At 48.1% G+C, this 26,879-nt stretch overlaps 2 protein-coding genes across 2 annotated transcripts in view; one reads left to right on the plus strand and one right to left on the minus strand.

Moving 5' to 3' along the window:
• Window positions 1–1,030: 1,030 nt before the first annotated feature.
• On the plus strand, window positions 1,031–2,301 carry TMDD1 (transmembrane and death domain 1). The gene has a single exon (XM_059183581.1). The coding sequence runs from the start codon at window positions 1,233–1,235 to the stop codon at window positions 2,211–2,213; it is 981 nt and encodes a 326-aa protein (XP_059039564.1). The 5' UTR covers window positions 1,031–1,232; the 3' UTR covers window positions 2,214–2,301.
• Window positions 2,302–3,044: 743 nt separating this feature from the next.
• SCN8A (sodium voltage-gated channel alpha subunit 8) overlaps window positions 3,045–26,879 on the minus strand; it is a 179,091-nt gene continuing 155,256 nt past the window's right edge. Inside the window, exons 21-27 of the mRNA XM_059185302.1 lie at window positions 26,051–26,173; window positions 19,877–20,161; window positions 17,943–17,996; window positions 17,319–17,456; window positions 16,200–16,304; window positions 13,311–13,581; window positions 3,045–9,715 (exon numbers count right to left, since the gene is read on the minus strand). Of these exons, the coding sequence (XP_059041285.1) occupies window positions 8,568–9,715; window positions 13,311–13,581; window positions 16,200–16,304; window positions 17,319–17,456; window positions 17,943–17,996; window positions 19,877–20,161; window positions 26,051–26,173 (2,124 nt within the window). The 3' untranslated portion in view covers window positions 3,045–8,567. The remainder of the gene's footprint in view (window positions 9,716–13,310; window positions 13,582–16,199; window positions 16,305–17,318; window positions 17,457–17,942; window positions 17,997–19,876; window positions 20,162–26,050; window positions 26,174–26,879) is intronic.

The following is a 26,879-nucleotide window of genomic DNA, read 5'->3' on the forward strand; positions in this document are numbered from 1 at the left end:
TGAGCCCCACATCAGGATCTCTGCTCAGCAGGGAGCCTGCTTCCCCCTCTCTCTCTGCCTGCCTCTCTGCCTACTTGTGATCTCTCTCTGTCAAATAAATAAAGAAAATCTTAACAAGAAAAGAAAAGAAAAACTTCCTGGCAGGAAGCCAGGGGGTGTGGGGCATGGGGAGCAGCCAAACAGAGCTCCAGAGGTTGGAAAGCACCATGGGTGATTTGTTACAGGAGCATAAAGTGAGGGTGGGAGGAAGTGAGCTGGAGGAGTCACTGGGACTTCATCATGGCACCCTGAGGACACCCCCCACCCCCTCAGTGAGGAGCTGAGACTCTGAAAGTCATGTGTGTGTTGGGAGGAAAGGAGGTCAGTAGCCTGTGGACAGGGACTGATTTGCAAGTTAAGAATGCACACATGGATCCAACAAATCTTTACTGAACATCTACTTTGCACTAGTTGCTACAGGGACAGCAAGCAGATGGACCTGACAGTCAAATGGAGGAGACAGCAAAAAGGCAGAGCTGCACTGTAATGTAGGAGTAGATAAAAGGGATACCTCATGGTGAGGCGGGAAGGGTGTGTATTGTAGTCTAGTAGGGCTTCCCAGCAGGGACTTGTCAGCTGAGGAGTGACCAAGGCCAAGATCCACCAGAGAGCCAGAAGGGATCTTGCTGAGGGAAGGAAACAAGGTTAGGGAGTGGGGACTTGAGGAGTCTCCCTAATCCAGACAAGAGAAGGTGAAGGTTTGGAGGCACGGTGGGAGGATGGGAATTGATGATTCTAGAAATATTTGGTATTTAGTAGATATCCAGAGAATTTGGGATTGGGTATCGGATGATGGTGAGCTGGAGGCTGAGGGGCGGTGAATGGATTAGTAGAGATGGGGGAGACCGGTAACTTGAGGCATTAGTGGGCTTGCCAGGCCACAGGCCTAGGGCAGGCGTTCTAACGCAAGGGCTCAAGATCCCAGCCTCCTGGGGGACTGCGTGTGCCCCACCACTGGGTGTTAGGAAACTCTCACTCCTAATTCCCTTCAGTTCCCAGTTTCCGGGTGCTGGGAGATCCCATGTGTGGGTCGCCCCCCTCGCCCCCAGTCCCAGCCTGCGGAAGCCGCCCTCTCCCCAAGCCCCGTCCTCCTCCGCCCCTGCCGCGGGTACGAGGCACCCCTCCCCCACCCGTGGGCGTTCGGAGCTCCTCCCACCATAGTGGGTGCTGCGCGGTCACAGCCTGCGACGGTGATGGCGATGGCGGCGCGGGCTCAGGCCCGGGCCCTGGCGCTGGTGCTCTGGGGCTGGGCGCTGGCCCCGGCGGGAGCCCTGGACGCCATGGGCCCCCACGAGGCCGTCCGTCTGGCCGAGCTGCTGACCCCGGAGGAGTGCGACCATTTCCAGTCGCTCCTGAAGGCGCCGGAGCCGGACGTCGAGGGCGAACTGGCCCGTCTCTCTGAGGACCGGCTGGCCCGCCCTGAGACGCCGGCGTCCACGTCCGCGCCGCGCGGCCGGCTCTGGCGGCAGCGGCGGGCGGCGGCCGAGCCCGCGGAGGTGTCGGACGGCTGCCGGGAGGGGCTGGCGGCCTGGCTGGCGGCCAAGGCCACCACCCTGTCTTGGGACCGCGTGGCCCGGGCTCTGCGGCGCAGCGGCCGCCCGGACGTGGCCCGGGAGCTGGGCAAGAATCTCCACCAGCAGGCGACGCTGCAGCTGCGCAAGTTCGGCCAGCGCTACGTGCGGCTGCCCGCCGTCCCCGGTCTCGGCCCTGGCCCCGGCCCCGGCCCCGGCCCCCGCCCCGGCCCCGGCCCCCGCCCCGGCCCCCGCCCCGCCGCTGCGCCCCCAGCCCCGCGCCCCCGCCGCGCCTCGTTCCCCGAGCCCGACTGGGACGGGCTGCAGCTGATCGTGGAGCGTCTGCCGCAGGCGCCCTATGAGCGCAGCCCCGCCGGCTGGGTCGGGCCGCTGGCGCTCGGCCTCCTCACCGGCTTCGTGGGGGCGCTGGGCACCGGGGCGCTGCTCATCTTGCTCACGCTGTGGCTCACGGGCGGCGACGGCGACGGCCCCGGCCCCGGCCCGCAGTCGAGCCCCCGTCCTCCCCGGCGCAGGCCCGCCCAGGCGCTTGGCGCGGCGGAATCGAGGCCGCTCCTGTCTGCCGAGCGGCTCCAGCCACCGCCGAAGAGGGCCTGGGCCGCGCGCCGGCCGGGTCCCCCCTCGCCTCAGTGTCCCTGGCTATGAGACGGGAGCGCTGCCCTGGCAGAGAGCCGCCTTCGCCCTGTTATAAACATTACCAAATCCGCAAAGGAGGGAGCAAGCGTTGGTTTGTTGGAAATAGCCGCATCGTCAGCGGGGCTGCCCGGGGAGAGGAGGGTCTCGGTGCCCGTGTCCCCCCCCCCCCCCCCCACCCCCGGTGTGGGAGGCGGGCCGTCCCGCTTGCCAGCTCTACTGCCTTCTTCTCTCACGGGGATTCTTGCACCGACAGCTACCACTTAGTGAGAGCTGACAGTCCGCCAGGCCCCGTGCGAAGCAGTTACCTACATGATTTGACACACTTCAGAACCCAAGAAGAGCAGGTGTGCTCCCTGTGACACGTAAAGAAAACGGGCCACAGCTAGTTAGTGGCATATCAGGGTTTTGAATCCAGAGCGGCCTGAGGCTAAAGTTGAACTCCAAAGGGTATGACCTGTGACCTAAGGGAGCCGGACAAGATGTGGAGTTTCTGCTTACTGGGATGCCCGGCTGGAGTTGCATGTGTCCCCACTTTTAGGGGCTACCGCCTCCAAGCTGCTCTCCCTACTCAGACAAGACCTCCTAAATGGAGGAGACAGTAAGACCTACCATACCTGGAGCCCCAAACGTTTCCCACCCTCCTGAGTAGCTGGGGCTCTGCCAGCCCATATGAGGAGCTGAGGATGGGTGAGCCCTCAGACTCTGTCCCCTGTCTCAGGGGAAGGCAAAGAGGATAGCTGTGGGGTCTTGCTGGGTGGGAGAGCCTGACTCCCCCCGTCTACCCCCAGCCGAGGGTCTTTGGTGTGAGAACAATGGCAGAATGACAGGCCAGTCCAAGAGGAGAGTTGAAAACAAGATTGACGTAACCCTTTATTGCAAATTCTAAAGTAAAAAGATGTACAGTACAAAGTAAAATTGAAATTTCAGACTATAAACTTCCAATCCACTTATGCATTCTCATTTCTCAAGCATTTCTGCCATTTCCGCGTAAACGGAACAGGGAACAAGTCGAGGGGGCGAGGGAAGGAGGAGATACAGCAAGGGAACAAAATTGTCTAGAATAATCACAAACCCCAGAAGCAAGTGAAAGGAAAGACATTTTCTCGACCTGCTGTCCTGGTGATGAGAAGCGGGGGTGGTTGGAGCAGTGCAGTTTAAAATGGCTCTCAGAATAGCAGCATTTATGGTACCATTTCATCTTTCTTAAGTCCAAATAATACTTTGCCCTTCCCTAGTGCCTTTGCCTCTGTATCTCAAAACACTTTACAAAACATTTAGTTAAAGCCTCACAACACCCCTGTGAGGTAGGTCAGTATTATTATCCCCATTTTACAGATGAGGAAACTGAGGCACAGAGAGGTTAAGTGACTTGCCCAAGGCCACACAGCGAGCCAGTGGTTGAGCTGGGGATGGAACACAGGAGTTCTGTCCCTTTTCTGGAACCACTGGGCCACGCTCCCCTTTACCTATATACATTCTTCACACACACACACCACACGTGCACACCCGCCCACCCCACCCCACTTAGCCTCTATGTACAGCAAACAGCAGTGGGGGGCAGGGGCAGGGGGTGCCTCAGGAGCATTTTCATGGAGGAAATCTTGGTAATCTTGGAAAGGAACTCCAAGAAAGCACAGAGCTGAGCCACAGTGCAGACTTCTGTGCACACCTTGGGCCCCTCCCAACCCAGACTTCCTCTTCTCTCCTGATGTCCCCCTGGCTGGCTAGTTGCAGCCGATTCTTTAGGGGGTGGGGGTACCTGAAAATGAACGAAGCTTTTTGCAAAACTTTGGGCAACATCTGAGAAAAGAAAGGGGCATCATTACAGAAGATGCCCAGGACTCAAGTCACAAAGTCATAACCCATGGCAATCTCACCTCCACAGCAGGCCTGGAGGCTGGGGCCGAGGGGAGGAGGATGGGGACTGACCTACCAGCCATCTCTCTCCAGAGTGGAGCTACTGGAGCGGACTAGAGTGGGCACTTCAAGATCCTCCTGAGAGTGTTCCTGGACGGGGAGACATGGCCTAGAGTGGGATGTCCCCAAAGCAGGGCAGGGTGAGGGAGGGGAGCAGTACTCCTCTTCCCTGCACAAATGTGAACGAGACCAGCCGTAGTCTGCTGGTGTATGTGTTGGGGTGATGAAGGGCAGGGCCCAGCATTAGCTAGCAGAGTGGAGACTACTGGGCATCATGCTTGCCCAAGCTTTGGGGCATTAGGATAGGGTTTTGTTGTTGTTGTTGTTTGTTTTTTTAACATACTGGTGAAAAAGGCAGAAGTGAGGCCAGTACAGCTGGGTTGGCTGACGTCATCTCTGGGGGCTCTGCCAGGTGGACTGGTGAAGAAGGGGTTTCGTGGGCCCGGAAGCACTGGCCCGGGAGGGGGAAGAACGCTACATGCAATGGGTAAGTGCTGGGTGGGGAGAATCTGCAAAGGCGGGAGGGGGTGGGTGGGACCTTGCTCTTCTCTCCAATCTTTACTTCTCAGCCAGAACTTTTCTCCCTTCTGTTCCCCTCCTTTCCCCAAAATGTGCTAAGGTCCCGATTCCCAGACCCCTCCCAGGACTCAAGAATTGGGATAGTCAAGCAACAAACGGACACCAAGACAGGCTTCCCTTGTACAGCAAAAAGGGTCATTTTTATTTTGTTTCCTTTTGGCTTATAGTAGTGATGTACTTTTTTTTTTTTTTTTTTTTTTTTTAAATCATGTCTCATTTAGAGCAGTGTTGGCCTCCATGCATTCACTAATACACTAATCTTCACTAGTGGTCTTTTACAAGTTTACATTGGTTGCGGCGGAAAAGAAAAGAACTTTGGGCACTGTCATTCTGGGGGCTGTGACTGGGAGCGACTGCTTATTTCTCCCCAGTCAACTTCTGACGCCAAAAGTGGTTCATTTAGAGAAGTGGGAGTAGGTCATGTTGACTCGGGACGTTTTCGCTGCTCTCACCCTTTGCTTTAAACTATGGAGTCTCCTCAGCCTACAGCAACAAGGAGGTTAAGGGAAGAAGAGGGGAAAGTGTTTTTCACACACAAACCAGCAACGGTGTCAGCTGCTGCTCAGTGGCTTTGGCTCTGCATTTTAAGTTAACAGCATCGCACATGTCTTTTTGCTTTTTGTCCTTTTTTTAAAGGTGGATTGTGGAGTATAAATACTGCACCAAGGACCTGGCTACAAAAAATAAATATTTATATTATATTTATATATCTATATATATATATGTGCAGTGATACTGTGGCTGCGGCTGCTTTTTGATTGGCTTCGTTAATATTTGGCAAAGCGTTGCCACTTACCCACTCAGTGAAGGCGCACGGAAACGTCACCGACTCAGTTCAGTGCCTGTTAACTGCGGGTGTAAACTGCTGGTGATGGTGTCATTTACTACCAAAGAAGTGTGGAGCAGGGCGGGTGAGTGAGAGAGTAAGCGAGCGAGTGGGTGGAGGGGCGGTGGGTGAGGGAAAAGAAGGTAGGAAAAGTTAAAAAAAAAAAGTTGAAACATCAGATAGAGTGGGGGGGGGGCTTCTTCCCTACGAAGCTGGCTGATGGGGGTCAGATACCAAGGCCCATTTGTGTGTTACTGAGGAGATAGCTGCTGAGGGTCTGGGGGGAGGGAAAAGGTCAGATCTTAGAAAAAATCTCATTAATATGCTCTAGTAGCTTAATGACATCACTAGCATGAGCGCTTGGGGGGTACCGAGCGGGATCTTATAGCTCTGTTGCCCATCCCAAGACCTAAGAACAATTATGAAGTTTAGCCAAATCTTGCATAGAAGTGGTTAGAATTTATTGCACATTGGAACAAAAATATATATATTTTTTGTTGTTTTGGAAAAGACCATTAGCAATAAAAAATTTTTTGTCTGTCTGTCTGGTTTGGGGATGTACATTGGCTGACAGCATCTAAGATCTAAGAAGAAAGAAAAGTATAAAAAATAAAAATAAACATGACAATGGCATAAGCCAGAAGCCATTTCCTATTTGATAAGTTAATAATTTGTATTTACAAAAAGGCATGCCAATAAAATAAAATGATATATTACAGTATTTATAATTCTCTTAAAAAGAAGAGCCACACATGTCAGCTTCTGTTTTGTGCTGTTTACGATGTAGCCTGTACATGTTACCATACATTCGTCCTAGCAGTTAGCAGGGTCACTGAGAGAAATGCTTTTCCAGCCTGGTGTCGGGGGATAGTACAGAAGTCCTACGGAGGAGGCCGCAGAAGCAGGCTGACGAGAGTCAGGCAGAGTTTCTAACGGTCCGACAAGAGAGAAAGCTCTGCTTTGGCTTGCTGTGGTTTGTTCTATGCAAAACTAGTCAAGTGGTTGGTACAATCACACCAGAGTGCTTCTACAGCAAGGCAGATGGGCGTGTCTGATTACAGGGTGCTTTCAGTCCCCCTCGGTTTTATGGTTCGGGAAGAATTGGTTTTGATTTGGTTCGCTCGCTCAAGTCTCTTCGTTCTCTGTGAGGACTTCCTGACATTCAAGTGCAGCCTCGTGGCTGTGAGTGCTAGTCATCAGAGGAGAGACCCCTGGACTAAAAACTGTCTTCCCTAAAGCGGGAGATGGAACGGAAGACACGGTGTTCCCCGCAAAGCCACCCTCCAAGGACAATGGGCAGGTCGCTAAGCAGATGGCACAACTGTGGAGAGGGAACTGTGCAGGGGCCGGCGTGAGAGGGTTGGGGGAAAGCTGGGACGTCTGAAGAATTCACATTAAATCGCTGTCTCATGAGAATCAGTGCAATAAAGAAACCAAGTGGGCTTGGTTCAGAGGCGGCTCCATCTCTCCCTCAGGTCCCACCAGTGACTATTCTATAATGCACGGAAGAAACCACCGCCACAGCCCCCAGGGCTGCTGCCCTCACCCAGCTCTGTAGGTAAGGAAAGCCCCGCTTGGTGCAAAAATGAGATGGAGGCAAGAGGAACCATGCAGTGTGTGAGCTCGCGACAAGCCCTCTGTAGAGCGGGGAGGCCCGTCGGGAAGATCTGCATGCCTCTCCAGCGGGACCCGAGCCCGAGCCCGGAGAAAGCCACAGTGCAGAAGGACAGGACACTGAATGAAGTGAGCACCCCAACCCCCATGAAAGTTTTTCAGTTCCCCAAATTGCCCCCTAGAGATAAGGTGCCACTTTGAGTAGCAATTTTATCTCTGCCCCAAGTAAGTGTCAGTTCTCCAGTATGAAGGCTAAACAATCATCATAAATATTGCAATACAAATGAACTTTTTTTTTTGGATTTTTTTGTTTTTAGCCCTAGGATTTGGTTTTACAGTGACATTATTAATACAAGCCATTCGAGATCAAAGTTTCCCCATGGAGGGACACAGAGCAGCATTTAAATAGTTCATCTTTCGAAATGTGCAACAATGGCTGTATGTTAGAGACGTCTGTTAAACATACACACACAACGGATCCGTCTGCTTGTTGGACTGGGTTTTTTTTTTTGGTGGTTGTGGTCAATTGGTCGCTTATGTTTCCCTACCCAGAAGGTGTATGAAAGACTTCTAAGAATTCATAAGGATTTGCAGCGGGTATGGAACTCTTACCATTTTTTTTTTCCTCCAAATACAGTGAACGGTGCAGGGCTGGGTCCCGTCTGAAGGCTGACCCAGTGCAGGGGACAGGATTAGTAGTGTCCTGTGGTGTATGGTTCTCATGCATGACTTCTGATCACGGCATGCCATCATGCAAATCATTTCTACGCATTGAACGAGCACAATGTTTGGAATTGGCCTGAGCAAGTCCTCCTCAGCCTGAAGAAACCTGATTGTTTCCCCCACCCATCTCCAAACCACGTGAAGCCCATGTGGAGAAGATGCGGTTTATGTCAAAGAAACTGACAGTTGAATGCCACGGGCTAGATGTGAGTGTGCGTGTGTGTGTCTGTGTGTCTGTGTGTGTGTTTTCTTTTTGCTGCTTAGCTTAACTAATGTAAGAATGCAAATACAGTTTGCATGAACAAACAAACTTTTAAAGTGATGCTTTCTGCTTCTGAGAATCACCAAAATGAAAAAATAAAATCCCTTTGGCTGCAACGGAAATCTGCTGGTCCCGGCAGCCTCTCCTCTGGTTTTTGTATCCTGTTGGTTTTGTCCTAAGTTGCATTGACTGATGTGGAACATGCAGTAACCACCTGCCCAAGCGTTAGAAAATCTGTGAGTCCGGGGAGCAGGGTCCTTGGCCCTTGGCAGGTCACTGCTCAAGATGCAACTGTGTTACATGGTAAGCAGACTACGTTTGGTATAGATCTTCAGTTCAAGTGTCTCCACAGCTGTTCTGCATTGAAAAGATTCAGGAAGTTTGTAAACAATCTTTCACTTGCAAGTTTTACATCTGTACAATATTTAATTTTTGCTTTCCTCTAACACTTGGATTCTCTGACCTCTTTTTGTCTTCTGGCCCTTTCCCTTCTTCCTTCCTCTGCCCGTTGCTGTTTTTCCTTCTCAGGTTTAGTTACGCTGTCGTAGGACGGGAGGGAGGCTGTGGATGGGGTGCTCTCCTTTTTCTCCCGGTGTGTGCCTCCATTCTCCAGCTTATTGGAAGTGGTCTTTTTGCAAATGAAACCCCGCCTTGCTAAATGTCCCCGGTAGGCGCGCTGCAGGACCACGGCCGACACCTCCTCCTGCTTGCGTCTCAGTGTGGTCGTGATGGGCTCGTAAGACACTTTGGAAGGATTGGACGCCACGAACCGCTCCTCCATCTGCTGCCGGAGGATGTCCAACTCCCCGCTATCTCCCAGGACCCGCTTGGTGAAGGCAAAAAGGATGTCCAAGCAGTGGATGCGGTCCCCGCTGACCATGGGCAGGTCCATGGCAATGAGCTCGATGGTGTTGGGCTTGGGCACTCGGAGAGGGTGCTCCAAGGCATCTGCAAAGTCTGCCAGCTTACAGTACTCGATGAACTGGGTGGCATCGGGGTCAAACTTCTCCCAGATCTCGTAGAAGGTCTCAAAGTCATCCTCACTCAGAGGGTCGGCACTTTCCTCTGTGGCTACACTGAAGTTCTCCAAGATGATGGCAATGTACATGTTCACAACGATCAGGAAGGAGATGATGATGTAGCTTACGAAGAAGAAGATGCCCACGGAGGGGTTCCCGCAGTCACCCTTGAAGCCACTCCCTGGGTGTTCCTTATCCAGACTGCAGTCAGGGGGGCGGTTCAGAATGGGCAGCAGCAGGCCGTCCCAGCCAGCCGAGGTTGTGATCTGAAACAGGCAGATCATGCTATTGCCAAAGGTCTCAAAGTTGAACATGTCATCGATGCCAGCCTCGTGCTTTACATACGCGAAATTGGACATCCCAAAGATGGAGAAGATGAACATGACCAGGAAGAGCAGAAGGCCAATGTTGAACAGAGCAGGCAAGGACATCATTAAGGCAAAGAGCAGGGTCCGAATCCCTTTGGCACCTTTGATCAGACGCAAGATGCGCCCGATACGGGCCAATCGGATGACTCGGAATAGGGTTGGGGAAACAAAGTATTTCTCAATTATATCAGCCAGGAACATTCCTAAGAAGAGGACAGAAGAAGAAATGTTACTGAGACTGGAGACCCCTTTCTCTTAGGTCACCTGGCCCTGGAGCCCTTGTGTCCAAAGGGCTTCACAGAATGAGCGCCTTACCATTCAATTGGGACTCTCATGATGAAAAAAGAAAATCACCTGTTTCAAATGTATGCAAAAGCAGAGGAAACAATAACATAGACATCTATGCACTTCACATCCAGATTGAATAGAAGCAAGTAATTTTACCAAATTTGCTTCCTCTCTTCAACCACGGTCCTGCAGATGGTGGAGTATCATGCCAGTTTCTTCGCAATTTCACTACAGAAGAATCCACGCTATCATAGCTAGATCGATAGCATCCTAGCATCCTACTATGTTGAAAGAATTGTACTGTATCTTTTTAGAACTTTTTAGAAGGCAAGGTATTTCGATCTCTAACTTAATTTCAGGACTTTGCATTATGCTTGTGAGATTGATCTCTGGTATTACACTAATTCTGGATTATTCATTTTTATGGTTGAACCGTATTCCATCTCATGAACATGTCCTCATTTATCTGTTTTCCTACTCAGGAACAATTAGTTTTTTTCTCAGTTTTGTGCATGTGTGATTTTCTGAGGTGTTACTGATTCCCCTCCGAAATGCTAACAGATTTCCACATCCGCACACCACCCAGGACCTCATGCCCCTAGGCTGTGATGTCTCGGTTATTCTGCTATGCCGCGAATTTTCAAAGTATCTTCTTCCCGGCTCTGAAAAGACGTTTTTTGTTTCTTATTGTCCTGTGTCCCTACCCTGCCAAAGTAGCCAAGAAAACTAGAGGGGATCTCTCAGGAATGGCTTTTCACTCAGAGCTTCTAGATTTTGTGTTTAAAGCCATAAATCAGAAACAGCATCAGCAGAGAAAAACGTCAAGGCATAGTAAGTAGGATATAAAAGGGGAGGGTAACTATGTAAACCCAGAGGGCCTTTGTCTGTTTACACTTATCTGGGGGTCCACCTCAGCCAGACCACTTGCCTTGAACACTGCGGAGCAATCATGCGAGCCCAGTGAAGGGCCACGGAAGGGAGAGGGTATGCCAAGGTTGCAACTGAAGGGAAGGCAATGACGTGCCCTCTTCCTTCAGCGCCTGCTCCTGCTGCTGAGCCCCGATGAGACAACACGAGCTTCTACGGACAGGAAGGATTTACTCTGAATAAGGAAATATCTTTCAACCCTAAGGGTTCACAAATACTGGGATAATGAACTGCAGAATACGGGGCAAACCCCTTATTTGAGTTCCTCCCCACCTTTTCTTTTCTTAAAAAGATTTATTTAGTTTAGAAAGAGAGAGACTCTCAAGCAGACTCCCCACTGAGCATGGAGCCTGCTGCAGGGCTTGACTCGGGGCTCCATCCCACAAACCAGAGATGGTGACCTGAGTCGAGATCAAGAGTTAGACGCTTAGCTGACTGAGCCACCCAGGCGCCCCACTGAGCTTTTGAAGCTAGGATAAACATCTCCTGTTTTCTGTTTGTTTGTTTCCCTCCTCCTCTAAGTCTCAAACAGGTGTCTAACTGGAGACATATCAGAGTAACGGACGCCACTTTGGACTTACACTCCCCCATGCATTCCTTCATAAAGGTGCCTTTGTGATTAGTCAAACTCTTTATGCGTGATTCTTTTTCAACACAGGACAAAAATCTTAACTTCAACAAGGGACAAGATGCAGTAAGTTCAGAGAGGAGGCCGGACAGCCTCTTGGAGCATCTTCTAGAGTTAGAATTCCATGGAGTAATTGAGCTCTCAAGAAAATGTCTACCTCAGCCAGCACCCAAGATGAATTCTCAGCTCTCTTCTTTTTGCATCTCAAGTCAGTCATAACCAGTGACTGTAAGAAGTCAGGTCGTATCTGGACTACTGCATTCTGGTAGGCAAGTAAGGCTTCAGGGAGAAGGTGCTAGAGTAAGGTTCTGTCCGATTAACAGGTGCTTGTCTCCAGAGAAAAGGGGAGAAAGATGAGGAGACAGCACTCCGGGGAGCAGGAACACCATTTAAGGGGTCCTCTAGGAGGTCCCAGGGCTAGTTACCCTAACTTCCCTTAATTTAAAAGGATGACTTCTATACTTTTGTTTCTGAACAAATGAATGCTATTTAATAAAAACCCTAATCACCAAAAGTAAAATTATTCTTCCCTTTGTTTTTCAGTACCATCTGAGAATAGGGGACATGGTTTGGTTTGTGGGTTTTCCTACTCAAAGACGGGTGGGCAGGAAACATTGAAGAACAGTGGACAGGCAACATTGTCCAAAGTGTGTTTTGTGGGAGCTCAGGAGTGTGGATTTGAGGCCAGGGCTGGACTTGAACCCTCACTCACTCACTCACCAGCCTCATGTCTTGGTCACTGCTCTGTGCCTCAGTTTCTTGTACTTAGAAGGTTGTTGTGAGGACTATAGGAATTATAACGAGCAAAGCACTTAGAACATGTGACCAGCACATAGTATGTTTCATTAAAACATGAGATACCATTAGTATTATTTGAAAAAAGGGTGCTGTGATCAAAATAAAGGTAGGATGGTATATTCAACCATTCTTTACTGTAGGATTTCCAAGACCCTTCTATAGGCCACTGTGCTCTGGGAGTCTCCAAAGGGAGATTCCATGTGTAGAGCTGCCCAGAGTAATTTAATCGTGGAGTTCTTTTCTTGGGGGGAGATGTATGAGAATAGTGCTCCATGTATCAGCACACTTTTTGATGTGCTACTCCAGCAGAAAGAACAAGAAAACCAGAAACTAGCACAGGCCAAGGGGAAGGCCAGCTGCTTTCAGTCGCCCCTGGTCACCACCTTGCTCAGCCAGCCTGGCCACCAGCTCTGGGGCTGGTTCCCTCGGGCCTCAGGCACTCTTCCTCTGCCAGCCTACGTCAGTTAAACCTACCTGGACTGCCTTTTAGGAAGTCCAGGAAATAAGTTTTGGGAGGCCAATCAATAGGTCAGCATTTTGTCTGCCTGCCAGAGTATCAACCCTCCCATGCCTCTAGGTTGAAGCAAAATGTTACAGTTGCTGTTAAGATCCAACCCAAGTTCCGCCTCTGCCACCTCCCAGCTGGGTGACCTTGGACACACAGAAGATTAAAAAACAGCCTGCTTCCTGGGCTGTCATAAGCATCAAATGAGATCATGCCAGTGAAGAGCCATGCCGGTGCACAGTAAAACGAGCCCTGCTGTCCCCACCAGAATGTTCTCAGACTACTTTCATTAGTATCCAAACCAACAATCTCTTACCATTCCTTTTTCCACATTACATTGCAACTTCAGCCAGGGTTCTTTTAACTTTCCCTGTTAACTTTAAACACCTCAAAAGCAAGAGCCAAATCTCTATCATTTTCCCCCTTTAACCAGGGAATTTCTAATCCAAGACAACTATGAACACTCACTAGAAACCCACTGACCACGTGACCTACTAGGCGGGTCCATGAGATGACTTAGAGATGCACCTGGGCCTCTGCCATGAGAGGCCCGGGCCTGCACTTGACACCCATGGAACCGGCCGCTCACCCAGGAGTCCCGTGCTCGAGGCCAGGCAGGCACCCTGCGTCTTCCCCTGCTGGTCCCACTTACCCACAATGGAGAGGATGACTACCACGAAGTCAAAGATGTTCCAGCCAATGGTGAAGTAGTAGTGCCTCAAGGCAAACATTTTGAGCACACACTCACAGGTGAAGAAGATGACAAAGACCAGGTTAATCCAGTAGAGAATGTTTTCCATCTGCTTGCTCTGCGTATCTGTCTCCACCATCATGGTCACCATGTTAAGGCAGATGAGCATCATGATAACGATATCAAAGGCTTGTTGAGTGACAAAGTCAAAGATGATGCCTTGGATTTTGTTCTAGGGGTGGGAGGGGGAGGAAAGACATGAGAACATTCATGAGAGCCTCCCTCAATGGACCATGGAAGCTGCCCTCACCTGTCTTTTCTGCACCCCTGGCCAGCTCTTTGCCGCTGCTCTGGCAGGGTGTCAGGAGCAGGGGCAGACCCCGATAACACCCAGTATTCTCTTCCCAAGGCTTTCTAACGCTGCCCCTATTCTGTTTTGTGTCTATGCCATCACACGCTTCTGGAGGACTTCCCGCCTTGCCAACTGCCCCTGTTCAGCCTCATTTGCTGGCCATGTCTGCCCTGATCTTGTCTCTTTTCTCTCTACACTGTCTCCCCAGAAGAGCTCACCTATTCCTACTGTGTACATGGTGTCTGTGTCCTTCAGTTTCTTAAGTTCTTTCCTCTGAATTGCTATGTTGCTTTCTCAGCAAGCATCTCTTCCTTGTTGACTCACAAGCATCTCCAACCTGACAAATTGTCCTCCTGCCTCTCACCCAACCCACTCATCTCCCATCTCTATCACCCACCCAGTCTCCAAACCAGACCCTTAAGGGTCACCCTTGTCACTTTCCTCTCCCTCGTCCCCCCCCCCCCCCCCCACTGCATACACTGCAGGTCCGACAGATTTTTCTGAATTCATCCACTTCATCCCGCTTCTGTTGGCCCCACACTAGCCCAAGCACCACCATCTTCTATCTGGACTTCTGGGAGAGTCTCCCAGCTGGTGTCCTGCCACCTCTCTCGCCTGCCTCCAGTCTCCAGAGAAGCAAGTGTGATTATTTAAAGACATAAATGGATCCTATCTTGCTTCTACTTAAAACCTTTCAACAGTTTTGTTTTTTTTTTTTTAAGATTTTATTTATTTATTTGACAGAGAGATCACAGTAGGCAGAGAGGCAGGCAGAGAGAGAGGAAGGGAAGCAGGCTCCTGCTGAGCAGAGAGCCTGATGCGGGACTCGATCTCAGGACCCTGAGATCATGACCTGAGCGGAAGGCAGCGGCTTAACCCACTGAGCCACCCAGGCGCCCCTTTTCAACAGTTTCTCATTGGGTTTGCAACAAAGTTCATATTGCTAGCCTGATTTAGAGATGCCTCGCACAGTCTAATCTGGCTCACCTCATGCCCCTTCCTCTAGCCAGTCACCACCTGGCTACATGGATGCTTTCTGCTCTTACAGCCAGCATTCCTGGCTCCTTCTCATCTACCCAAATAGACTCTTCCTAGTGGGGCTTTCTCGGACTACTTTACGGAAGTGGATCCCCTATCCCAAGCTCCCTGTTCTCTGTCAGGCCCGCCGGTTGTTTTTTCTCACAACACTACAGGTTGTATAGTGGTGGTTTGATTGTTTATTACCTAAATCTTCCCTGTATTAAAAACAACCTTGACAACAGTGTCTGAATTGTGTCCGTCACTTTGGGCCTAGTGCCTGGAACTTAGTAGGAGACATCTAACTATTTGCTGAATGAGTGCTGATCACTCTTTATTAATGTCTCCTGCCATAGGACATTTTTATATTTTAGAGCAGAAGAAAATACAGAAAATACATGTAGGTTCCTGAATGCAAAGGACTGAAGAGAGCTTCAGAAATGTTAACATTCTCCATTCTCAGTCTCATTTCCATCACAAAATGGAAGCTCTAACATCAAAGAAATACCAAAAACATTCTCTTTCTTAAGATCTCTGAATTTTTTTTTTTTTTTTTAAACCTAGGAACTCAAGCTGGTGCTTACTTTGAGGATCACTTTCACTTACTGGTTTCCCAACTGTTCGGTGGGGCCTGAGGGCTTCCTTCCTCTCAGAAGTTGCGGGGCGGGGGGGGGGGGGGGGCGCCAGTATGCCAGGCCCAGAGGGTGGCACTAAGTAGGGAAAATGCTTAGGGACTCCCACCCTTGGTTCAAAGTAGCTCTACTTTTATTTCTACAAATTAGACTGCCAGGTGAGCTTTGAAGAGTTGTGCTGTTTTTAAATAAAAAGGTACTTTAAATGAAAGTTACAGAAGATGGAACTTCGAGCCTGGGGGTGGTGTCCCACTCTGCTGGGTACGTGGCTTCAGAAGCAGAGCATGTCCTCTGACGTTAGAGGGCAGGTACCAACCAATGGGCAAAGCAAGATCCTAGTACCCAAATCTGTTTGACAAAAGGTTCAGTTCAAGACTGAAAATCAGGACATTACACTCCTAGTTTCACCCTCTTCTTCTCCCACAAATAGTCAGGGTACTATCTTGTCTTGCAAAGACTTACTTGCTGGGCAGAGAGCTGAGAAGATAGTGGTCACATCCTATCTTGCAGTGGGAGAAAGAGACCAGCTTTCATTTTCACTTTCCTTTGTCAATTTTTAGCAGTCTTTTAAAACATCTTTTTTCCATTGCCAGAGCCTATGTGATTATAACAGGCTGATTCTCTGCTGCAGCCCACGGAAGTCTCAGAGGAAAGGTCAAGCACAAATATAAAAGCCATCCCCTACCGTAGTCCCTGTGCTGCTGTCTTCCCCAGATCCTCTGAATGGGGTGGCTGGGAGAAGATCAGAGGACACAGGCAGCCCGTCATTTACCCCTTTCTTTACTTGGCAATAATCCTACCAGTGTATTTGCCATTTGGGGTCTCACTCTGCCTTCAGCCTGCACTCACCAGGGGGCGGGGAATGGGTTTCTGCGGTTTCTTTGAGCCCAGCTTTTTCATGGCATTATAGTACTTCTTCTGTTCTTCTGTCATGAAGATGTCCTGACCTCCAAAGTAAAGGAAGAAAGAAGAGAACAAGCAATTACAATAGGCTCTCACGCACTGTGGTTTGGACCTAAGATTCAACCTTAAGAGCTGAGGGGGGCCTGACCCTCTGACCTTTCCAGAGGTCAGTTAAGCTAATAGTTGGCCCATAATGAGGTAAGACCTAGGACAACTATTCTAATTCAAAGAAACACCAGCCTTCATCCTCAGCTTGAAATTCCTGAGGTCCACCAGCGGCTAGGCATGAAGGAAATGGACTGCCTCACTGTGGACCCTCAGGGAAGGGCACACTTGAGAGCTGTGATGCTGAAGATAGTTGAATCTTCCTGGTTCACACATTTTTGGGGGACCTGCTTTCCATAACAGAAGTCTAAAGAAGAACATTTTAGAACGAAAGGATTTTCAGGTCCTGGTTATAGGCCCATTTATTTCCAACATTAAAAATTCAGAAATCCTGGTATAAGAAAACAACACGGGGAGGTCCTTGACACAGATATGACTTCTACAATGGATGACGAGAGTGAGTGCTTCAGTTTGTTTAGGAAAAATTGTTAACCACCTGGAACAAGGCAGGAAGTGAACTTTCCAAGGATGGTCTCTCAAATCCCAGTTTGCTAGTGGTGCCCAGGGATTCCCATCAGTCATGAAACTTTCTACTTCTTGCTACAGTTATTCAGCTGCTGCTGTCCTTTTCACCCCTATCACTAGGCCCTCTCTGATTTGCCGCCCCCTGGAGGGAAGCCACACCCAGCAAAGACCTCAAGAATTGCTAGTACATTAGGTATTAGGACATTGTTAGTTTGGCCTAGGAAACGTGGTAAAGCACACTCTGTGCAATCCAGCCCCCCCCCCCCACGCCCCCGAAAGAGTTGATGGCACTAATGTATAGTGGGGCCATGGCCACAGGGAGGTGATAATAAGGATTTTAGAGAAAGAAAGGGATTTTCTTTCTAGAGATAGGGACAGAAGTGTCTCTCATCTGCGTTGAGCTCTGGCCGCTGGCAGTGAGGGGAGGAAACCTATCTTTTTCTTTTGTTGATTGAAGTTATCAATGATGACACCAATGAACAGGTTCAGGGTGAAGAAGGAGCCGAAGATGATGAAGATGACAAAGTAGATGTACATGTAGATGTTGTCCTCATACTTAGGCTGCTCATCAGGCTGTCAAAAAGGATCGGAGAGGAAAGAAGAGAATCAGCTCCTGGGAGGTGAGGGTGGGGGTGGGATGAGGTGGGCGATCTGACATGCCCTTACCACCAGCCATAACCGCCCACTGGAGCTGTTGCACAAGCTGGGCAGAGGGAGCGCTACTTTCGGGTCATCCAGGCCCCGCCCTGCCGCGACTATGCAAATAGAGAGTGGAGACTTTGGTGGAGACTATGCAAATGACGAGGCCAGGGGGAGGGGACATAGGGCAGCTAGGAGCCACTCTTGGGTCAGCCGAAGAAGAGATGGCTCCTCTGGGGCCAGGTCAAAACCAACAGCCTGATCATCCCGAGCTGGTGTAAAAACATGATGACTGAGAGGAGGAAACTGACCTATAATCAATCAAACCAGCAATACGTGTCCTAACCCGTTCTTTCGCTGCCATGCTGCTTGCTTTCTAGCCTTCTCTCAAGGTTGTGGTTTTGCCAGGTGTATCCTTACCTTTCGGGAATCTACAGCTGCATACATGATGTCCATCCAGCCTTTGAAGGTTGCCTGGCAAACAGAGTCAGTCATTAGACTGTGCCTGTAGGGGCAGGGGGTGGGAGTCTAGGCAGGGGTCACAGAGGCCAGGCTCAGGTTGGTTGTGAACACAGGACTGAGTTTGGGTGCGGTCTCATTTGGACCTAGAATTTTCTGTTAGTTAACACAGGTCCCAAGGGGGCTTTGTCTAAGTCCCTGGAAATAACATCAAAGTTTGGCAGAGAAACATGTTGACAATGGTAGCTGGATCAATACTTTCATAAAAGATCTTTAAAACGGGCCCGAGAAGGTTGCCCAATGCTCGGGCAAACTTGTATTTATGAACGAGTGCCAGGAATCTACTGAGGCTACCGAGAACATAACCGACCACCCACGAGTCATTTTTTACCATGGTGTTAAATAAGCTATGGGGGTCTGAAAATTTCTAAGTTGCAGTTAAAAAAAAAACCAAAACCCAAAACACAAGGCCACAAGGCCACAAGGCCAGATCTTTCCCCATCCTAGGATTGCCTACAGTAATGGCAATCCTGCCTTCATCCCAGACAGCCCTTCCTAACTGCACTGTCTTTCCATCTACTAAACCTCTGATTTTGGAAACAAATAGTGGTTAGCAATTCAGTGTTCTCCGTTTTCTTTTTGTCCCATTTGTTTTATTTATTTAACCAGATTCAAAGTTTTTTTAGGGCACGGGTGGTTCTTTATATGTCAGGTGGCCCTAGTAGTGCCAACCACAGCACAACAAGGTGGGGACTCTGTGAATACAGTGTCTAACTGGCTGATTGACGTGTATTGGTCTCCTGGAGGTGCTCCAAATCAGATTTAATTTGCAGGTCCCGTTTCTCCAACTGGGATAAAAAAACAAAAGACTCTGGAGTAGGATAAAACTCATTCTATCAACTTTGTCATCTACTAGCTAACAATGCTAGCTAACAGTAAGTGCTTACTATCTGTAAGGTCAAGTTGAGAGCTTCACCTGCATTATGGCATTCAATCCTCCCAAGGACTATATGATGCAGGCACGGTTGTATTAGTAACAAAAATACATATAGCAAAATACCATTAATCAAGCACTGCTGTGTGCCAGGCATTGTTCTAAGAAATTTTAAAAAATTATTAGGGCTCCTCTTAGCAACAGTGCAAAGTATTATCACCAACATTTAACAGATGAAGAAACAGACGTGGGGAAGTTGAGTCATTTGTCCAAGGTTACATATGCAATAAACACCGCAGTACGGCTCAAACCTACATCTGTCTGACTCCAAAGCCTAAGAGCTTTCATTGCATCCTACTGTCTTGTCAAACATTCCAAAAAATTGGTGAGAGTCAAAGACAAAACTAGACATGATGGTATGCTACATAATTAAAATAAATCCTTTCTTAATGTGACAAGTTAATTTGAGAACTTTCTCTGGGTTGGGCTGACATGAGTGGCAGCATCCTAGCACTGCCATATTGTTCTCTTTAGTTAACTTAGTGTGGCTGTTATATAGGATTATTCTGCTAAATCAGAATTCCCATTCTGTTGGTGTGGTTGGTGTCTATGCACTTACCTTCTTCTCCCCACCCCCGTTCTCTTTAAATACATACTTTGCCCTGGAGAGAGAAGGTGATCTCTCTGCAACTTTTTTACACTGCAGGAATCAATTTGTTGCTGAGCAGAACTCTGTCCTGAGCATTGGGAGAGATTCCCCCCACCCCCCCTTGAGTGAGGTCTTGGAGAATTCAGGAATTCTCAGGAAAGGTGTCTCCCTGGAACTGGATTGGGAAAGGACATTGTTCTCTGTGGCCCACGAGGAGTAACCCTGATTCTGGAGATAGGAATGAGAAGGAACCAAATGTGATTTCGCCAGCTGTCGGAATTCCCCAGGACTGGCAAAAATGGCAACACTTACCACTTGAAGAAGTGCCAGGTAGCCTGCACCGACGTTGTCAAAGTTGATCTTCACATTCTTCCACCTGATTTCTGTGTTGTTCCCCTCCATGAGCTTTTCGCACTCAGTTTTATTGTTGACATCTTCAATTTCAAATCGGATTTCAGAGGTCTCATTAAAGCAGTAGTGGTACTTCCCCGCAAACAGGTTAACTCCCATGATGCTGAAAATCAGCCAGAAGATGAGACACACCAGCAGCACATTCATGATGGAGGGGATGGCGCCCACCAAGGCATTCACCACCACCTGCATTGGAAGGGGGAGGTTGCTGAGTGTTGGGAGGAAGTACGGGCAAGCATAGTCTTTTGATTTCCAGGAGGGGAATGATACTGCATGGCTTGTTTTGACTATAAAAACGTTATGCCCCCTTTGGAATTACAGTAGCTGGATGGATCCACAAGTAGGACCAGCATTTTCTAAATCTCTAAAGAATATTTTGAGGAATACTAGTAAATTCCTTAATATTTATTTCATCTAACACGAATTTCCCTGCCCCAGTTGACCTAGGTCTTCTCCCCGCCAGGCTCCAACCTGGGACTGAAAAAATTATTTAGTCTTGTCTCCCTCCTTGCCAGCTCATAAAACATAACCCCCGTGGGGGAAATCTGATTTCAAGCTCACCTGTTGCCTATCAACAGACATTCCCCCCTCTGCAAAACAAGGTAGGATTGTTCAAAATCACAGAGAACTACCCTTTGGGGTTAGCAGGGAATCAGTCAATGGTACACAAAGTCTCTTTTATGCAAGGCCAGTTATCTTATTTCAGGCAATAGCTGAGCATGCATATTTTGCAGGCTCAAGAGAAAAAAAAAAAGCTATATTCCCTCTACCAAACAGAATAAAATAAAATCTGAACAGACGTATTTTTCACTCAAGGTTCATTATTCTTCTTCAGCCTTTTTTTTTTTTTTTTTTTTTTTTCCCCCTCTCTTCTGACTTTGTAGGCTTCTGAATGTAAGAGTTGTCCCCGTTTGGCTAATGCTGACTGATGTCAATCCAGGGCTGGACTCTACTCTTCACAATGTATTAGGAATAGGAATGCCTTATGTTTTCTGGAAAGTTCTGGGTTATATCACTGGTCTTGAAACCCCCAAACCGGCATATTGTTAAAAATCACTGACTGTAGGTAAGCTTGGGAATGGGGAAAAAAAAAAAAAAAAAAAAAAGCAAAGGGAAAAATTCAGGAATCAAACTTTCTGGGTTGTTTTTAATTTCAATTTTGATTCACACTATAGGTGAGAGTAGCTAGATAACACTTCTACTGTGGTGGCGATTTTCCGTAGAGGAGTTCAAAGGGCTTACAAAAATAGCATTTGGGGACGCGGTGGCAGGGTCGGCACAGAAAATGAGGCTGGTGTTCATTCTGCCCTGATCCTCACTTGCTGTTGTCTTAAGTGGGACTGCTAAGGCCCAGAAAGGTAACCCTATAATGTGGGAAGACTGTGTCTTCCTTTCTCTAATATCCTAGGAAAATTAACATGGAGTTAAAAATAAAAACCATGGGTATAAATGCAGCTTTCTAATGTTTTGTTAGAGGAGGTGAGAAGTATCACCATGCTGCGGCATCAGTTTTTCAGTGCGGAGAAGAGGCAGGACACACACACTGCCAATATGCATAGCGTCAAAAGGGCCCACAGGGCTGTGCTGTGGGACGAACGCCAGGGGGCAGCTCTGGGCTCTGTTTGAGCCCGACTTGGGCTTGCGTTTTCCTTATCTTCTGTTCTGGCCTTACACTGCAATATCACTGGCGCGAAAACGGGGTTGAGAAGAGCTGTTCTGTCCTATATAGAGAAGGCAATGATATTCTGCGAAGGAGTCATTCTTTAGATTAAAATATTAGTTTTGTGTTTCCCCAATTTATATATGAAGGCCTTTAGATTGAGAGGTAGTTATTTCTTAATTCTTAGACCAAGAAATCTCTTCTAGATTTAATAGCTGTCTTCGGTGTAAATGATTATCCTTCAACTGTTCATTACTTTGATAGAGGAAAGCCGGAATACCTGAAATCTGGAAAATCCTCCATGTTATTTTGGAGAATGATTAATTGATTGATTGATTGATTGACTGATGTTACCAAATGTGTCCAGTGATCAGATTTGAATTTTACCTCCTCATTCTACAGTTGCTCACCCTTTGGTGGAGCACCAGAAAGCAATGAAATGTGCAAAAGAACAGGCAAAAGGAGGATTATCCACAAATGGAATAATCATTTCTCTGACAATAAGAGAGTAGATTACCAAGATTCAAAAGATCAAGTCTATGTGACAGTATTTTGCAGCAGAGCTTAGGGGAGAGATCATGACCTTCTATTAGACCATCTAAGTGTGCAATGGGGAAGCAGGCCCCAAAAGATCTGAAACCTAGAAATGTTTCTTTTTATCTCAGTTCAGTTCCTCCTCTGGGAACTCTTCTGATTATTTTAGTCCAGTATAACCTGTCCTGGATAGGGTTACATGTTACAGTTGAATATGGGGTAATATTTATAGCAGGGAAGAATAATTAGCTAATTAACTAAGTGACCTCTTCCTACTTTTATACGTGTAGAGCTGATCGAAAGAATCAATACATGAAAGTATTCACGGGCCTTGTTCTCTGATATGTAGAACATGAAAATCCAATGTCCTTATATGATGTAAATGCACTTCTGATTAATTATAATCAAAGAAAAACTTCTTAGCTTAGCTTTATGAATAGAACAGTAAACAGCTCATGAAATTTACTAATAATTCTTCCTGGCTGTAGATACTAGTTAATAATGTGAAAATTGTGAAACAGTGAAAATTGTTTAACTGTGCTCCATATATAATCATCATTGGGCTGACATTCTCAGCAACCAAAGGGCAAAAAACCATGCTTTCTTGAACTCTCACACCATAGGTAGTGCAAATGGTAATTCAAGTTTCCACAGGCAATCACTTCATGAATTGGTCCCTAATAACTCTCAAGTTATTCTACATTGCTTTTAGTTATGATAAAATTCATTGTTCAAAATTAGGTATAGAAATATTACTCAAAGCTTGGATCTAGCAATCTACAAAATTATTTTTTTCAATGGACATTTATACTTAATGATTGCTTCAAATCACTTAGCTGATGGAAAAATTCCAATGGATATGAATTCTTAGAGCATTGTCTTCTCATAAGGTCTAGAACACTACTGTTCATTAAATGCTATAAAATCTGTCAAATAGCTTTTAATATCTGGCAGAGGGAACATGGCTTTAATGGACAACTATGTACTGACAATCAACAAAAAGGCATGCATGTTTCATAGCATTATATACCCTCAAAAATTTAAAAGCACAGCGAAATCTTTAAATGAAGATTACTATGGAGGAGAGAAAAGCAAAGAACTACATTAAGTGTTCCTTTGCCAATAATTGCATGAGTGCTTCAATTTTCCAGTGTTTGGTTTGAAGAAGGAGAGGAAGAACGGAAGTCAGTGTCCCAGGACAGGCTAGGGCTGGATGTTCCCTCCCAAACGGAGGTCTGAGCCTACCACTGGAGCAGCACAGTGACAGTCGAGCCTGCCTGCATTGATGGTCTTCAGTTTGTGAAGGGTTCCTAGCTAGTGTTTTTCTAAGGGTAAGTGCTGGGTGTTGGTGTACATAAGAATCCAAACCACAAAATGGAAAACATATGGCCCCGGAGAAAAGTAACCTTGAAATAAAATGTATGTACCTAATGCTGTTTATCGCTGGGAAGCTGACTGTTAGCTCAGGCGGATTCAATCTTTCCTTCCAGCAGCTACGCTTTCAGGGAGGGGCTGGGAAGCGGCTGCACAGGGTCCTTAGCCCTCTCCTCTGCCCAGCCAGGAGCGGTCAGTGCTGTCAGCTGACCAGAGACGACCAAACCAAGGGCCACTCCTCTACCAGACCTTCCCTTCCTGAACACTCATTGTTCCAAATCCTGGCTTTTGGTTCAAACTGGTTTTCCCTTATGTTATTTTTGTTGGAAAAAACCTCGAGGTAGAGGTTTCACTTCCTCATGCTTTTTCAAGGAAAAGTTTATGCCTCTCTGCTCTGATCACCTCTTCTGGGCCTCTGGGTCCCTGAGCTACTTGCAGGTTGGCAACCAGAAGTTTTGGGGAATGGAATTGGTGAGCCCAAGGGAAGGTGGGGAAAGGGGGTAGGGCTGGAGGGAAGAGGTGTGGCCACCCTAAGGGCCCCTGAGTCCAGGGGAGGCAAATAACCCCGGCATGAACAAATCAGCCCCGGCTGGTTACCAAGGACGACTTCCGCCACGGGCAGGGACTGGCAGTAACAAGACTCCCGGTGGAGAAATGTAGAGCAAGTGTCAGCTGGGCGTTTTTTCTTGGGCTTTCTTCAGGTACTACCAGTCTGGCTTTAGGAGGTTTGGGATCACCCCCGAGGGGTGGGGAGGAGCACAGGCTATGGAGGTGGCTACAGTGTGCCCAGTACTGTCTCCACCAGCCTTCTTTTACTCCTCAGCTTCAGTCACCAACATAGGTGATCAATGCTCTAAACAGAAGTGACAGGATTTAGGAAAAAAGTTTCACTACCCCTTTCTGAAAAAGGGAGAGCACGGTAATCCCATGCCTAATGACCGAGAGCGCAGAGTTGTCCGTGGGATACTCTCTCTCCTTCAGTCTAGCTTGTGCCTTACAGTGACCTCCCTGCACTTATTCCAACATCTCTCTGATCTCTGGGAGAAACAGTTAGACTCCCAAGTTTTGCTTTGTTTTTTTAAATTGAAAGCAGTCTGTGCTGCCGTGGACCTGACTTTCCTGCAGACGGTTTCACTCGGGTTGCAGAAAGCTGATATGCAGTAAACCGAACCGTGACTGTGCTACAGCAGAGATGCAACTGGTGGCGAAAAGCATTTGTCTCAAGAAACTAACAAAACACAATTCCCAAGGTGCAGTGAAGTTTTCACCTTCCTGTCCAACTGGGGGTTGTTTGTGGAACAGTGCCCAGGGACCACAGATGAGGAATGGATGAAGCAGCACTGTCCTGGTACCTAGTTCCTCCACTCAGTCTTGCTTCCTGGGGGCCACTGTAACCATTTAATTTTCATTCCTACATTCTGATGTTTGCACATTTAAAAACGTATCCTCGGTTTGCTCTCCTGCATGTATTCAACATCTGAATGAAAATGAGTTTTCTTGGTCTCGTTAAGTATAACAGACCTCTCTGTTACCACGGGACAACTATTACCACTAAAAGACAGTTGCCCACTTGATTTTAGGAAATTGACTTTTTATTTAGCATGTGTGTGTGTGCACATGCACATGCACACACATGCACATTTTTTTTTTTTTTTTTTAACCAACAGAGACAGCAAAAGGGCACCAAAAGAGGGAGCCTTGTGTTTCTAAGTTGGCAGGGTGACAGCACCTTGCCCTGTTTGGATCTGGGTGGAGTATCACCAAAGCAGGAGTAGCAGGTGTCAGGAAATTTCAGAACTAGTGGAGAAGTCATCTGGCGTCATACCTGATTGTTATTTTGCGGTGTCAGGATAGGGGACCATATAGCGTGGGCAGAGGGGTAGGGGGTGAGGAGGAAAGCTTTGCTATCAGACAGAGGCTGCCAGTCCTTATGGGACTGGGCTGAGAACAACAAGGTGCAATAAGAGGAATCAGAATAGAAAGAAAAGCATTTCTTTTCCCAGGGCCATGCCAAATTCTGCTCCGTTCCCAATTCCAGGCCTGCCGTCATGTCTTCTAGCCCCTTCTCTGCTGCGTTCTCAGTGACGGCACGGCCACAGCCCCCACCTGGCCGATACCCTACCCGGCACTAGCCCTGCCTGCGGTCTCTGCTTTTCAGTGGGGCCGCGGGTTACAATTCCCCTTCTTTGCACCTGGTGATTCTCCCTATTAAATCAACAGCCCAGAAAGCCGCCCCGAGTGCTACAGGTAAGCCAGGCCAAATGAGAATAGCCAGCGTTAACATGTTCTGCGATGGCACGCTGTTGGGGCGGGGCCCATATTAATGTGATGAGGCAGCTTGATGCGATCCCCTCGCACGGGGCAGGTGCGGGGAGAGAGTGGAGGATCAAATCAGCAGCTGCATCACAGATCGTGTCTGAATGATCTTCCCACCGTGTGATCGGTTCTAGCATGCGTAAACAGTTTCCATCGGCATGCAGAAGGATCAGCTGCTCTTAGTATCTTACCCTCATCCCTTCAAATCGTGATAAGGCTCTTAAGGGTCTCAAAGCTCTTAGGGTCCTAAGGGACTTTATGGCACCTAGTTCCGAGTAGCCCAGGGCATTAGCTATAAGGCTGACTAAAGAGACCTACACGGAAACAGAAGAGAAAAACAAAAACAAAAAAGGAAACAAAACAAAACAAAGAAAAACAAGAAAAGAGGTTCCAGAGTGTTAGAATAAAGCCCCTAGCACTGATTACACAGATTGGGCCCCCCAGGGAGAGAGAGAGTGGGTAACACCAGCTGCCTACTTCAACTTGGACTCAAACGACCTGAAAGGAAAGGAGGTTGAGAGGCAGAAGAAAAAACACAAGGGGGAGGAGAAAATCGAGAGGAGGCGGTAGAACATACATAAGGTTGGCAAAGGGAAGAGGCTGAAGGGAGAGGGGGAATGAGGACGTTCCAGTGGAAGGAGAGGAGCCTGAACAGATGACAAAAGCCTTACCCTCGCCCTTTACAGCCTCTGCAGCTCCCAGAAGTTGCCATTAAATTAAGCCAGACAAATTTAATGGTACCTATGGAAAAGAATACAGATAAATACACACACTCCACACAAGCCGCCCCCTCCTCAGCTCATTCACCATGGATTTCCAACAGGGACAAGCTCTCTTGCTCCTGGTTGACAAGAAACCATTTGCCGGAGAACGTGAGGAGTTACTACGTCAACAAAGGAAATGTATCCAGTAAGCGCCACAGCTGGCTTTGCCATTCCCAAGAAGGCAAGAACCAAAGGAAGCAATTTCTAGACAGTTTTGGCTCCACGAGAACTCCCTTAAGCAAGTCTTCCGTCTCTC

Source organism: Mustela lutreola, chromosome 8 (assembly GCF_030435805.1).
Source record: "Mustela lutreola isolate mMusLut2 chromosome 8, mMusLut2.pri, whole genome shotgun sequence".
NCBI lineage: Eukaryota > Metazoa > Chordata > Mammalia > Carnivora > Mustelidae > Mustela > Mustela lutreola.